This window comes from Protopterus annectens, chromosome 3.part1, assembly GCF_019279795.1.
Source record: "Protopterus annectens isolate FY-2018-M chromosome 3.part1, PAN1.0, whole genome shotgun sequence".
In the NCBI taxonomy this organism is placed as follows: Eukaryota; Metazoa; Chordata; order Ceratodontiformes; family Protopteridae; genus Protopterus; species Protopterus annectens.
Genome location: NC_056732.1, coordinates 1,226,693,554 through 1,226,706,323, shown reverse-complemented (window position 1 = coordinate 1,226,706,323; position 12,770 = coordinate 1,226,693,554). Strand labels below are relative to the sequence as shown.

General features: G+C 39.5%; 1 protein-coding gene across 1 annotated transcript; it reads left to right on the top strand.

Moving 5' to 3' along the window:
- The first annotated feature begins 3,512 nt into the window (after window positions 1-3,512).
- On the top strand, window positions 3,513-4,238 carry LOC122797759 (extensin-like). The gene has a single exon (XM_044066282.1). The coding sequence runs from the start codon at window positions 3,513-3,515 to the stop codon at window positions 4,236-4,238; it is 726 nt and encodes a 241-aa protein (XP_043922217.1).
- The last annotated feature ends 8,532 nt before the right edge of the window (window positions 4,239-12,770 follow it).

Sequence of the window (12,770 nt, the reverse complement as noted above, 5' to 3'; positions counted from 1 at the left end):
TCAACACAGGGATTTATAACCATAAATATACTGAAGAAACAATAACACAGTACAGTTTAGTTTTTGCTTTAGTAAAATTAATACACATCACATTGTACTGTTAATACTTTTTCATTATGCATATTTTTATGATTAGATGGAGGGATTCATAATACTGATTCTGTCATAGCCATTATTTTAATCAAACAGCAGCAAACAACAGCCGCAGATAAAAGGTTTTTATTCACTCTAGCATCTCAGCAAAAAAACTTCAAGGAGTACCACAGACATCAAAGTAACACTCAATAAATGCTCAAGGTAATAAAACAATTAACACTTCAAAAACATTAATTAATTAATTAATTAATTAATTAATTAAATATTTCCAATTAAATTCAGTGTTTAACCCTTTCGGGATCAATGTATCTTATTTTAAAATAAACACAGCTTCCTTATGCAATAATTTCTCTATCAAAGAGACTAATTCCCCCATATGTATATTAACTTGCTCTAAAATACATCCTTTGAGAAGTTTAAAATTACTAGAATGATAATTCCTAAAATGAACTGCTAAGGGATTATTTTAAGCAACCCTTCTTCCATAGTTGTAATGGATATTTATGTTTGTTTTTTTTTCATAATGAATATGAGTACTACAATCAAATGTAGGGCTATTCTTATAAAAATATGGTGTGAAAGACTAATTAATAATAAAGTAACCTAAATGATGCAATGGTACTATGTGTCAGCAGTGCATTTAACGATCCTCGTATACCTTTTGAAAAAAATTTTTTCATACTGGCTAGAATGTCTCTTTGGTGAGGCAGCCATTATGCAGTGAGGTTTAGCAATTTAAATTAAAGAGAAAGTGACGAAAACAAAAATAAAAACATTTCTGAGTAAGCTTCATTGGTTGATGGATAAGTCGATCAATTGATTCAGTTATTCATTTATTCACGCATTCAAAATTTAAATTCTTCTTTTGTCACTTACTGTCTGGATTGTTCTTATCCAGAATGTTTGACCATTTACTGCACAACATTCTGTGTTCTTAGTGATAAGTTGGATACTGCTGAAATGCATGACAGTTATGGCTGCCTGGTAGTGTTCAATAGAGTCATGTCTTTCTCAGCATAAGGTTATTATGTTTTGTTTTTCTTGCTTTGAGCAAGTCATATAAAGACAGAGCTGACATTTGGTGTTGCCAGTCAGCTTAGTTTCTTAAATGAGCATGCTGTTGGTTGTATATAACTATATAATGTCTGGAAAAACAGAAAAGTATTTTGGCTATCCAGTATCCCATAATGCTTCCAGGGAACTGAGCATTATACAGTTATATACTACAAACAGCATGGTCATTTTATTGACCAGACCAGTCACTTTTTTATACTGAGGCAACATCATTCTGATTAGTTGGTTGACTGACAGTGGAGCTTTACAAAAATATTACCAGGCTCATATTGTCAAGTACATAAAGGAACACATGCACGTTTTACATACATTTTCCACCAGTAAAATGCAAAATTAGAACATTTTCAAAACTTTTCACCAATTTTGCAGATTCAAAAAGATAAACATTACAACTTCCCCATTCCCAGGAAAAAAAAAAACAGGGATTTTGGACTTCTTGTGATGCGAGTCTGTCCTCAATTGTGGGGACAATGTATGTTTCCCAGAGGAAAGAGGTTCCCCCTTTATTAACCTTAAATCACTCCTCTAATATTTCCCATATAACCCTTCCTCTCCGTTCTGGTATTCCATATTACCGTGGCATAGCCTTCCTTCCATTCTAAAGAAGTCTTCAAATGACCTTAATTTATGTTGTAAGACAGCTCTGCCAACACTGTCTTGCTACTTAACAGAAACTTCTTTTTTATTGGTTTCTGTGTTATGAGTGTCATGCCTTTTATCTCATCCTATAATTCTGTACTGATTTCTAACAACCTCTCTTTTACTGGCTGCTGTGTTATGCATATCACCCCTTTTAACTTGTCTTGTAAGTTATCCATGACAGATTTACATGGGTTTTTCTCTCTGTCAAATGGCACATCCCAAGTATAGTTAGCATCATTCCTATAACCCCAGTCACTATCTTTAGTAGAGCTAAAAATTTATGTTTTCTTAGGGAATGCAGTGCATACCCTCTGAACGTTGTCTTGGATACAATGTTTGTTTTCTGAATACTTACTTGCATGTAAAATGCCAGGATACCCTTTACTTACCTTACTACCTTTTTCTCAATGCACTTTGCTTAAAGTCTCCTGCCTTACTCACACTGTCTACTGGTGTCAACAACTTCATTGTCCTGCTGAAATCTTAACTGTTCAGAAAGAGTTGTACTGGATTTTCTTTAAACTTCGTTTCTTTATTCTCACCAAAATTGATATCTTCAATTTCACCTGGCTGCATACTATAAAATATTTGACTCTTGTCCATCACTATTGTTAACTTTAACATGGGTCTCATAGCATTTACCTTTGACACTATATTGTTTAACCTCACAGATGCCACTCTGTACAAATGAGAAATTTCTATCCCCTTCATGTTAACCTATTCTTTAGCTAGAAGGTTCAGGTTTGCTGCACTGGATAAGCATTAGGACTACATTGCATTTTGGATTTCTCAGCTTTATCTTCATCTCTCCTGTCTTTATGATTCTGACTTCCTACTGCAAGGAGCATATTTCCCTCACTACACAAGCTAGCTACCTTTGTAAACTGTATAAAACTTGCTGGCAAGTCCACTAATCCAGAATGACTTTCTTCAGTAAGCTGCCTCAAGGTAGCTTCTTTCTCTATATTAATTTGAGTAGATACTGCCCATTTGCTTCCTTTCTCTTTCCTCGGTTGCCTTTCACTGCAAAAGGTAACTCAGAATACAAGATAGCTTTATTATTTGCCTTGCTTCACAGATTTCTGCTGCTTAGAGTTTGCCTGCAATTGTGTTTTCAGCTTTACACTAGTATAATTAGATTCAAAACTTTGAACTCTCCTGCTTATTTCACTTTTTTAACTCATTCTTTCCTGAAGGACTTCACTCAAGATCCTTTATTCTATCTCTGTCATCTCTGTTTCAGTACTAACAGTTCTTGTCCTCTAAGGTCAAGTCAACGAATGTACCAAATATGCCTTTGTGACTGTTTTATTAAAACATATATCACAGGCATGAGTGCTGCCGAGCAAAGAACATCATAGTCACAGATATAACAATTGTCACTAAATGCCGGTTGGTATAACCAAGCCTGTTCAAGCTAACTCTAGGGTCTGGGTGTGTAAACCAGGCTGCATCAGACCAAAATTACTGACCACTTTGGGCTTACCTCCCAGCCCAATATAATTTGTCTTAGCTTAGGCTTAACCACAAACCAACTTGGCAAGCATAAGGGCCAGCTTAATAAGCAGGGGGAATCCAAGGAGGAAGCTGTGAGGCAACTACTCAACAGCTTGCTTACCATGCCAGCCGCTTACCATGCCATTCCCTAGCCCCAAGCAGCCGCTTACCTGACATTCCCTAGCCCCAAGAAGCCACTTACCATGACATTCCCTAGCCTCAAGCAGCCGCTTACCATGCCATTCCCTAGCCCCAAGCAGCCTCTTATCATGCCATTCCCTAGCTCCAAGCAGCCGCCTACCATGCCATTCCCTAGCACCAAAAAGCCACTTACCATGCCATTCCCTAGCACCAAAAAGCCACTTACCATGCCATTCCCTAGCCCCAAGCAGCCGCTTACCATGCCATTCCCTAGCCCCAAGCAGCCGCTTACCATGCCATTCCCTAGCCCCAAGCAGCCGCTTACCATGCCATTCCCTAGCTCCAAGCAGCCTCTTACCATGCCATTCCCTAGCTCCAAGCAGCCACCTACCATGCCATTCCCTAGCCCCAAGAAGCCACTTACCATGCCATTCCCTAGCCCCAAGCAGCCACTTACCATGCCATTCCCTAGCCCCAAGCAGCCGCTTACCATGCCATTCCCTAGCCCCAAGCAGCCGTTTACCATGCCATTCCCTAGCCCCAAGCAGCCTCTTACCATGCCATTCCCTAGCCCTAAGCAGCCACTTACCATGCCACTCCTTAGCACCAAGCAGCCACCTACCATGCCATTCCCTAGCCCTAAGCAGCCACTTACCATGCCATTCCCTAGCCCCAAGCTGCCGCTTACCATGCCATTCCCTAGCTCCAAGCAGCCGCCTACCATGCCATTCCTTAGCCCCAAGAAGCCGCCTACCATCCCATTCCCTAGCCCCAAGCAGCCTTTCTAGACTTAAAATCATTTTATACTTAATTCAGTATTCTTTAACATCTTTGAAGAATCCTTCAACTGGTAAAGTAAACTGCAGATTGTATAAATCAAAACTAGTTAAATGAACTCCATCAGGATCATAAACGTCTTTATCAGGTAACAATACATTGCTGTAGTCAATCACCTGAAAGCCATTCAGTTTGGCAGCCCAAGCCACGTTGTGATTAATAAATCTTCAGGACATCATCTGTGCTGGAGCTTTTCTGGCTCCATACCAATATAATCTTGGCAAAATTGAGGACCAAAACAAAAATATTACAGGATATAGATAATGAAGTCTGTGTAAATCTGACAAAATTCTGCCAAGTAGAATATTTTATGGGATAAAGTTAAACATCATTGTCCCCAAGGTGAATAACCAATGCTTTGGGTGACATTCTGGAGGCTATTAACTGCTGCCAAAGCTCCCAAAATTGGTTCCATGACAGACTAGGGAAGCCAAAATGATGAACTTATCAGTCCCTGTATTCTAAAGACCCTTTATCACAGGATCATAGGAGGTTATAGGCCCTTACAAGCCTAGCCAATAGTTAATCCCCAAGAAAGAAACCACAGTCAGCCACTGTTGCCCCTGTCAATGAGGGACATAGTTGGATCCATTGGGACAAATGTTTTGGTTTCCCATCCACTCATCAAGGTTGCACTTGAAGAGGGTCAGCAAGGTACTCTGTTTGACATGTATCAGAAGTCTATTCCAGAGATGGGGCAGCCTCTGGGAGACAAACCTGTCTCTCCAGCAGGTTTTGTTGATGTCGCATATTAGATTTAGGGATTTTGAGTAGGTAATGCATAAGGAGTTAGACTTACAGATATGGAGCATCTCTAGTAGGGCAGGGTCCAAAATTGCCTTGTAGGCGAGACACAGATCACCTCTGAGCAAACTGCATGATACCCAGCAGAGTGATAGTGATTTGAGCCTGTTCACAAAGGACAGGTGTTGGAGGCCATGGATTCTCTTTGTGAGGTATTTCTGTGGCCCTTCCAATTGGTGCAAGTGTTTGGAGAGGTATATACCAAATGGGGCATTATACTCAATTATTAGCCTAATGAAGGAGTACAGAGAGGTAATAACCTCCTTTTTTCTGGATGCAGTACCTTTACTTATGAGATGAACTAAGTAAGAGGCTTTTCTGACCACGGCTACTACATGATGATCAAATGTGAGATTGTGGTCAACCTGACTACCCAGGACTCTCACCACAGGTTGTGTGCTTAGGGGGTTGCTGTTGATGTGGTAATCCGAAGGGGGCCATGTTTTTGCCTAATGGTATGATAATACATTTTTTGCATTTAATTTAAGCCATGACTTTGGAACCAGTCATTTGTTGTTGTGAGACCTTCTTACAGTATGTTAACAACATTTGGGGAGTCAATGACAGTACCCAACTTACAGTTGTCCACAAACGTGGTCAGCCACAGGCCTTTTGTCTTTGCCTGGACCTCTGAGAAGAAGATGTCAAACAGTAGGGGTCCCAGGACAGATCCCTGGGGAACACCACTAGTGACAGGTCTGCTGTTGGAGGTGGAGGTTCCTATTTTGACCTTGTGGTTCCTATCTGTGAGCCAGTTGGCCACCCACCTGATGAGACAGGGATTTCTGCCAAGTTATGTTAGCTTTTCAATGATGCCCAAGTGGGGGATTGTGTCAAAGGCCATGACCAAGTCAAGGTAAGCTGTATGTACTGACTTTCCCCTCATCCAGGGCCTTGGTGACAGTCTCAAAGAGGTCAACCAGGTACAACAGGCAAGATCTGCTCTTGACAAATTCTAACTGGGTGGGGTTGAGTGCTTGGAGATTGCCTATGTCCCTGTTTATGAGATCCATAATAATGTGCTCAATGGCTTTACAGATCAGACTTGTCAAGCTAATGGGGCAATAGTTTCTAGAAACAGTAGTGGCACCACCTCTGTGTAAGGGGATGACAATGGCAGTTCTCTGTTCTGCTGGAATGAAACCTGTACTTAGGCTGTGGTTGAGCAGGGTGCTCAATAGCAAAGCTATTTCTTGCTGGAGATGGTGCAGAATACAGCCTGGGATACTATCAGGTCCCATGGAAGCTGTGCTCTTTGCCTTGGATAGGGCCTTTAACACTTGAGCTATGGAGCTGTGAGGTGTGAAATAAGTATTGGGGATGTCAAATGGGCCTTTGGGAGGGGATAAGGGGTGAAGTTTGCACTGAACCTATCTGCTAGCAGGTTGGCTAAGTCAACAGGATCAGTGTAAGTGATACTGTTAAGTACTAATTTGGAGCAAACTTGGGCTTTGCTAAGGAGGTTCCTGCCATAACTGAAGAAGACTTTGTGGTTTCTCTTTGTTTTGGAGGCTAGTTTCAATTCATAATTGGCTTTGGAGGTTTTCACTAGTGATCTAATTTGCTTGTTGAGGCTGAGGATGGAGTTTTTCTAATTTGGAATTTGTCCTTTTTACCTTGGACAACACTTTTTTCCTTTTGTTGTAAAGCCTGTTGATAGAGGATGTCCACCAGACAGGTCTGTGTTTTCTTGAGGGGCAGGTTTTAGATCTGTTGGGTATGAGTCCATGTAGTTGTACAGGTGCTTGTATACTGCATTGGTGTACTGTTCAGCATAGTTGTCTGCCTCTTTTTTAATTTCTCCAAGTCTTTTGGGTTTCTAATACCATGATGGGAATGGACCCCATTCCTAAGTCAAAATACGATTAAAGTTCCTGAAATTAGTATTGTTTCACTCTTTGACGTTAGCCAAAAGTGCTCTTCGGAGCACCCACAATGTGCCCAGTAATGACTCCTTCAGCAATTCGTATGGTGTTACATGAATTGGTAACATATCTAAATACAACTGTAAATTCTTTTTTTATAAGACCAGTTGCTCCTACTACTACTGGAACTGTCTGGGTATCTTTCTTCCACATGGCTCTCATTTCTGCCTGCAGATCCAGGTATTTTATGACTTTGTGTCTCTCTGTATGCAAGACACTGTAGTCACTGGGTGTGGCAATTTCAATGATCAATGCTACTTTTGTCTTCTTTTCTTGGACCACTATATCTGGTTTTCTAGCATCTATCTTTTGAACTGTTGGTATTGGGTGATCCCATGTGATATAAACTTCATCATGTTCTATGATTCTTTGTGGCTCATGTTTCCACTGTTTTTCAGTCACTTCAATACCATAATATTTGCACAATCTCCAATATAACAGTCTTGCCACATTACTATGCCTTTCAGTATACAGTCCCTCTGCCATTAGTGCATTGCAACCAGCAACATGGTGTGTGACTGTTTCCAATTCAGTTTTACAAAACTTACATATGTCTGTTTCTTCCGCATGTTCAATGGACTTTGTAAACCAGCGTGTGTGTAGCCCACTATCTTGGGCTGCCAATATTAACCTTTCATTTCTTGATGTAAATTCACCTCTCCTTAACCATTCCTGCGTTCGTTATTGATCAACATGAGGCTCTTGCAGAAGTTTTCTATACCTGCAACTATATTTATGTTTTTTCCACATTTCTTGCCTTCTCATCTGGTCCTTCAGCTTATATTCTTTCTTTTGCTTTTTTAGCACATTCAGTTGCTGCCTGGTTTTTATCTACTTCTGGTATAATTTCCAGTACTGCTTGACGCCAATATGCTTCTGCAAAATTAAGCAGAGGTGTCATCTTAGATTTATTCTGCTCATGTTTCAAAACTTTCACTACATTTGGATCCTGCGAGGTCAGCAGATATGTGTGGAGTCCCATGATTGTAGATCTATACATGTAATCAATTTCAAGGAGGCCCATCCCTCCTTTGGAGCGGGGAATATATAATCTTGGTATACACTGATTTTTATAAATCATTTGGTAAGCATGAAGCATCCTTCTTGTTTTGATATCCAATCCATCCAACACTTTGTGGGGCCAGTCAATCACTCCAAAACTATAAGTTAGGACAGGAAGAGCAAACTAATTTATGGCTTGGATCTTGTTCCTAGATGTCAATGCTGTTTTCAGGATTAATTTAAGTATTCTAAAGTACCCTTACTGAGCTTTATTCATATTTGTTCATGTTTTATTGCAGATCCTTCATCATTTCCCAAGTATTTATACAATCCCTCTTGCTCAAGTTCTTTTATATCACATTCTTCTCCCAAACTTATGTTTTCCTGGTGCTGCAGTTTTCCTTTTTTAAAGGTTGCTTTTACACATTTATCAAGACCAAATGACATTCCAATATCATCTGAAAAAGTTTTGACAACCTGCAGCTGTGCTTTTCAGTTCCTCATCTGATGAGCTATACAGTTTTAAATCGACAAAGAACAAGATGAGAAGTCATTAGACTTTGCTATTCTAGAAGCCAAATTGTAGCAATGGCCTAAGCTGTTAAGTAAACAGCTTAATGGATTAATGGCAAGGTAGAATAGCAACGGTGACAGAGAATCACCCTGGAATATCCTTCTTTGAATTTTTATCCCTGGGATAATAATCTGTCCTTTATCATGTCTTAATTGCAAAGTAGTCTGCCACTGTTTCATGGTTACTGTAATGTAGTCAATCAGTGTAGGGTGTATCTTATACATTTTTAAGCACTCTTTTATCCATGAATGTGGAATACTATCAAATGCTTTTTTGTAGTCAATCCATGCCATACTTAGATTCTTCCCCTTCTTACAGTTCTCCACTATAACTTTGTTTAACAACAAATGATCCTTTGTTCCATATGACTTTCTTTTATTGCCCTTTTGTTCTACTGCCATAACTGAGTTTTCTTCTAAATGACTATAAACTCTGTTGGCGTCAATTCCCGTATATAGTTTGTACATTGTTGGAAGACAAGTTATTGGTCTATAATTTTTAGGATAGCTTGCAGGTTCACTCTTAAGTAAGAGCATTGTTTTTCCTGCTGTTAACCAGTGCAGTGTGTGTTCGGGGTGTGCATATAAATAGTTCTTACTCATGGCTAAGTCCTTGTGCAAAGAAGTTAATACTTGAAGCCAAAAGTTAGGTACTGCATCTGGTCCTGGGGTTTTCCAGTTAGAGGCTTTTCACAACTTTGTTTAAATCTCTATGGCTGTTATTTCATCCCATTTCATATCCTGTACCTTTAAACTTCTTATTCTTTCTTTTACTTCTTCTATCCATTTAGCATCTTTATGTTCCACAAGCTCTTCACAGATACTTCTCCAAAATGTATCTACTTCCTCTTTTTTTGGCGGTCTTTCAATTCCTTTTACCTTATTTCTTAATTCTCTATAAAACTTTTTTGGCTCATCAATAAATTGCTTATTTTGTGCTTTTCCCTTATATTTATCTTTGTATCTTCCAAGTCTTTCCGCCTGTTTTGAAATTTTTAGTTTGTTATCTCCAATAGTACATAATAGATCCTGATCTGTTCTAATACTGCGCATTGCTTTTATCACATCTTTCTTAGTATTATTGTTGTTCTATTCCCTCTTCTATAATCTTCTAACAATGACACTTCTTGTCTTAGCTGCTTTATAGTTTTTTCTGTTTGATATTTCCATGATGGTATTCGCTTTCGCCCCCTCTTTTCCCTAGCTACCATGTGTTCCTGTGGTAGAGCTTTATCAGTTATTAATTTAGCAGCACAGTAATATATTCTGTTTACTTCTGTTATATTGCATGGATCTCTATGGCAGTCCTAATTACTGTGTTCATTTGTTTTATCAAGTTTCTAATTTCTGAGGTTTTATTAACCTTCTGCAGTCTACTTCTCTCATTGATCTTGATATATCTGTCTTTGTCTATTAAATCAAGCAACACTTCTTTTAACTCATTTTCTTCCATACTGAGGCCACATCCCTTGTTTTCCGTTTCCTGCAGACATTCTATAGAAAGTTCTATAGCATCTTCCTGTGGCACATTCTCTTCAATTTCATCCTGTGTCATCTGTTGTTCTGCCATATGGGAACTCACTGGCCTATCTCTCCTCAACATTGACTGCATCAGAGTTTCCACAGTTTCCTGCTCTTTTCCTTGCTGTCTAGCTTCAAATGAATATTTATTCTGGTTTCCTGTGGAAGGCTCCAAAATAGCTTGATATGCCACCTGACCAATTGCTTCCTGTTCCACTGATTTTCCCATAATTTGGATATCTATTGGTCTATCCTGTTGTGGTGCTTTCTGTACTTGATTTACTACACTGAATCCTTCTCTTTGCAGCTGTTTCATAACCTCAATTGCTATTTCTTTGACTTCTCCATTAATCATTTATTTTTCTACTTTTCCTCTTAGTCTTCTTATTTTTTTATTGTAGTGTTTTCCATATCTGGATTCATTTCCCTATATTTTTCTTCAAATATCTTTGGTGCTGCTCTTTTTGTATTAGTTGGTTTTGCTTTCTCCTTTGCATAAATATTACACCATATTAAATCTCTTTTCCTTTCCCCTGTCCATATTTCTTCTTCACATGTCTCCTGATCGTCTTGCTTTTCCTTGTTCTGGGGACTCACTCCATCATGCTGTGATGTAGTCTGTTTTAGACCTTCTAAATTAAATCCTTCACTTTGCAGGCACTCCATAACTTCAACTTCTATTTCTTTAACTTCTGCTTTACTAATCATCTTTTCTACATTATATCTTTGTCCTCTTAATCTTTTTATTGTGAAATTTTCCATATCAGGATACCTTTGCCTGTATTTCTCTTCAAATATCTTTGAGACTGACTTCTCTATATTAAACTTGGCTTTTTCCTTTGCATAAATATTGCACCATATCAAATCTCTCTTTCTTTCCCATGTCCATATTTCTTTTTTATATTTTTCAAATATCTCTAGGTTTTGTCGTTTATATTTTCTCACTTCCTCAGATGCTTCTTTTTCCAAACAGATCAAAATGTCTTGATCTATATACTGTTTTTCAAAAATCTGTTGTATTAATGAAAGTAAATTTTTATCTGAAGCTTCTGACAGTTTTTCCTGCGGACATATTTTTCTTTCCTCTAATTTCTCTCTTAATCAACTTGTACATCTTGTGTCTGGAAATTCTGGGCTTTTTGCATAATAGTCACAATACATAATTTCTTTCTTATCTTCAATAGTCCACTCTGTCTTCTTTATGGCTCTTCTTTGGTCAATCAATTTTTGTCATTTTTGTGGACTTCTAATTCCTTCTACAATGGGGGGGGGGGGGCATCTTCCCCCTGAGCCTGGCCTGGCCCCATTGTAGGAATGTTTCCGTATTTTGAGGATTCTACACTGTCATTTTTTTCAGTCCTGGCACCATTGCACCTACCAGGATTGGACACTATTTTTTATCCTGGGTCTTGTGCACCCAGCTATCTTTTTTTTTTATTTTTGATTTACTTCTGTCCATGATATATGCTATAAAAATGCAGTCTATATATCATTGAAGCCTTGGTGAGGTTTTGTGAAAACAGGGTCCACCTCGTGAAGGTACTCACCAAGAATTGAGGATGAATTCAATTTCAGCACTACTACTTTCCTTTATTTGCTGACTTTTCATTTCTCCATCAGGACCCCTCATCTCTTCATCATGACCCCCTAATCTCTCCTCTGAGGGGTTGGTGATATGAAGCTACTGATACCCTCCCTTAGGAGGTTATAGTCAGCTTTTGAGAAGTTTTTTAGCCTGGTTATGGCTGGAGGGGGGGTGGGTGGGATAGAAACTTTGAATGAGACAGACAAATGATCTGATCTCACCAGGGAAGAACATACTATAGGAGTGGTGCAGTGTTTGCCCATGTTGGTGAGAACCAAGTCCAGAATGTTATCTCCCCTTATGGGGGATGAGATGCACTGGTCTAGTGCATTTGAAATTATGAAATCAAGGAATCGCTGGGTGAGTGCATTAGTGCAGGAATAGTTCACCCAGTCTATGGTGGGGTAGTTGAACTCACCAAGGATCAGGGTTTTAGGGGGTACCTTGGTGGGGTCAAGTATGTCCAGGTAGGAGGACTGGGTGTCCTGAGTCATGGAGGGGGGTCTATAGCTGGCTATAACTTGGATGGGTGCCTTGACAATTATCAGTTGTACCTGGAGTAGTTCCAGTGAATCATGCTGGCAAACCAGTCTAGATGTGTGCCTGTCCTTAATGAAGATAGAGACTCCACCACCCTTAGTCTTCCTGACCTTATTTTGGGATTTGAATGTGTGAAATGAGGTAAGCATGGTAAGGCAGGGGTTGCTCTCTGCAGCCCTGAACCAAGTTTCTGTGACCACACAGATGTCAGCATCTTCTAGTGTGAGGAGAGCCTCCAGTGAATGCATTTTCAGGTTAAGGCTCCCAGTGTTAAGCAGCATGACCTTCAATTTGCTTTTTGACAGATCTTTTATGTTGGAAGATTTGTCTTTGGGAAATTGCCTAAAAAAGGCACAATGAGGGAGGCAAGAGCCTTGGTCAGGATCCAGAATCCCAGGGGTGACAGGTAGAGGCCATCTCTGGCAAAGCATCAGGGCCTGTCAGCCATGTCATCCCAGGCAGACAGATACTGGATCCCCTTGGAATGATACCAGAAACTAAGCCAATTGTTGAAGTCAATTATTTTTGTTGGT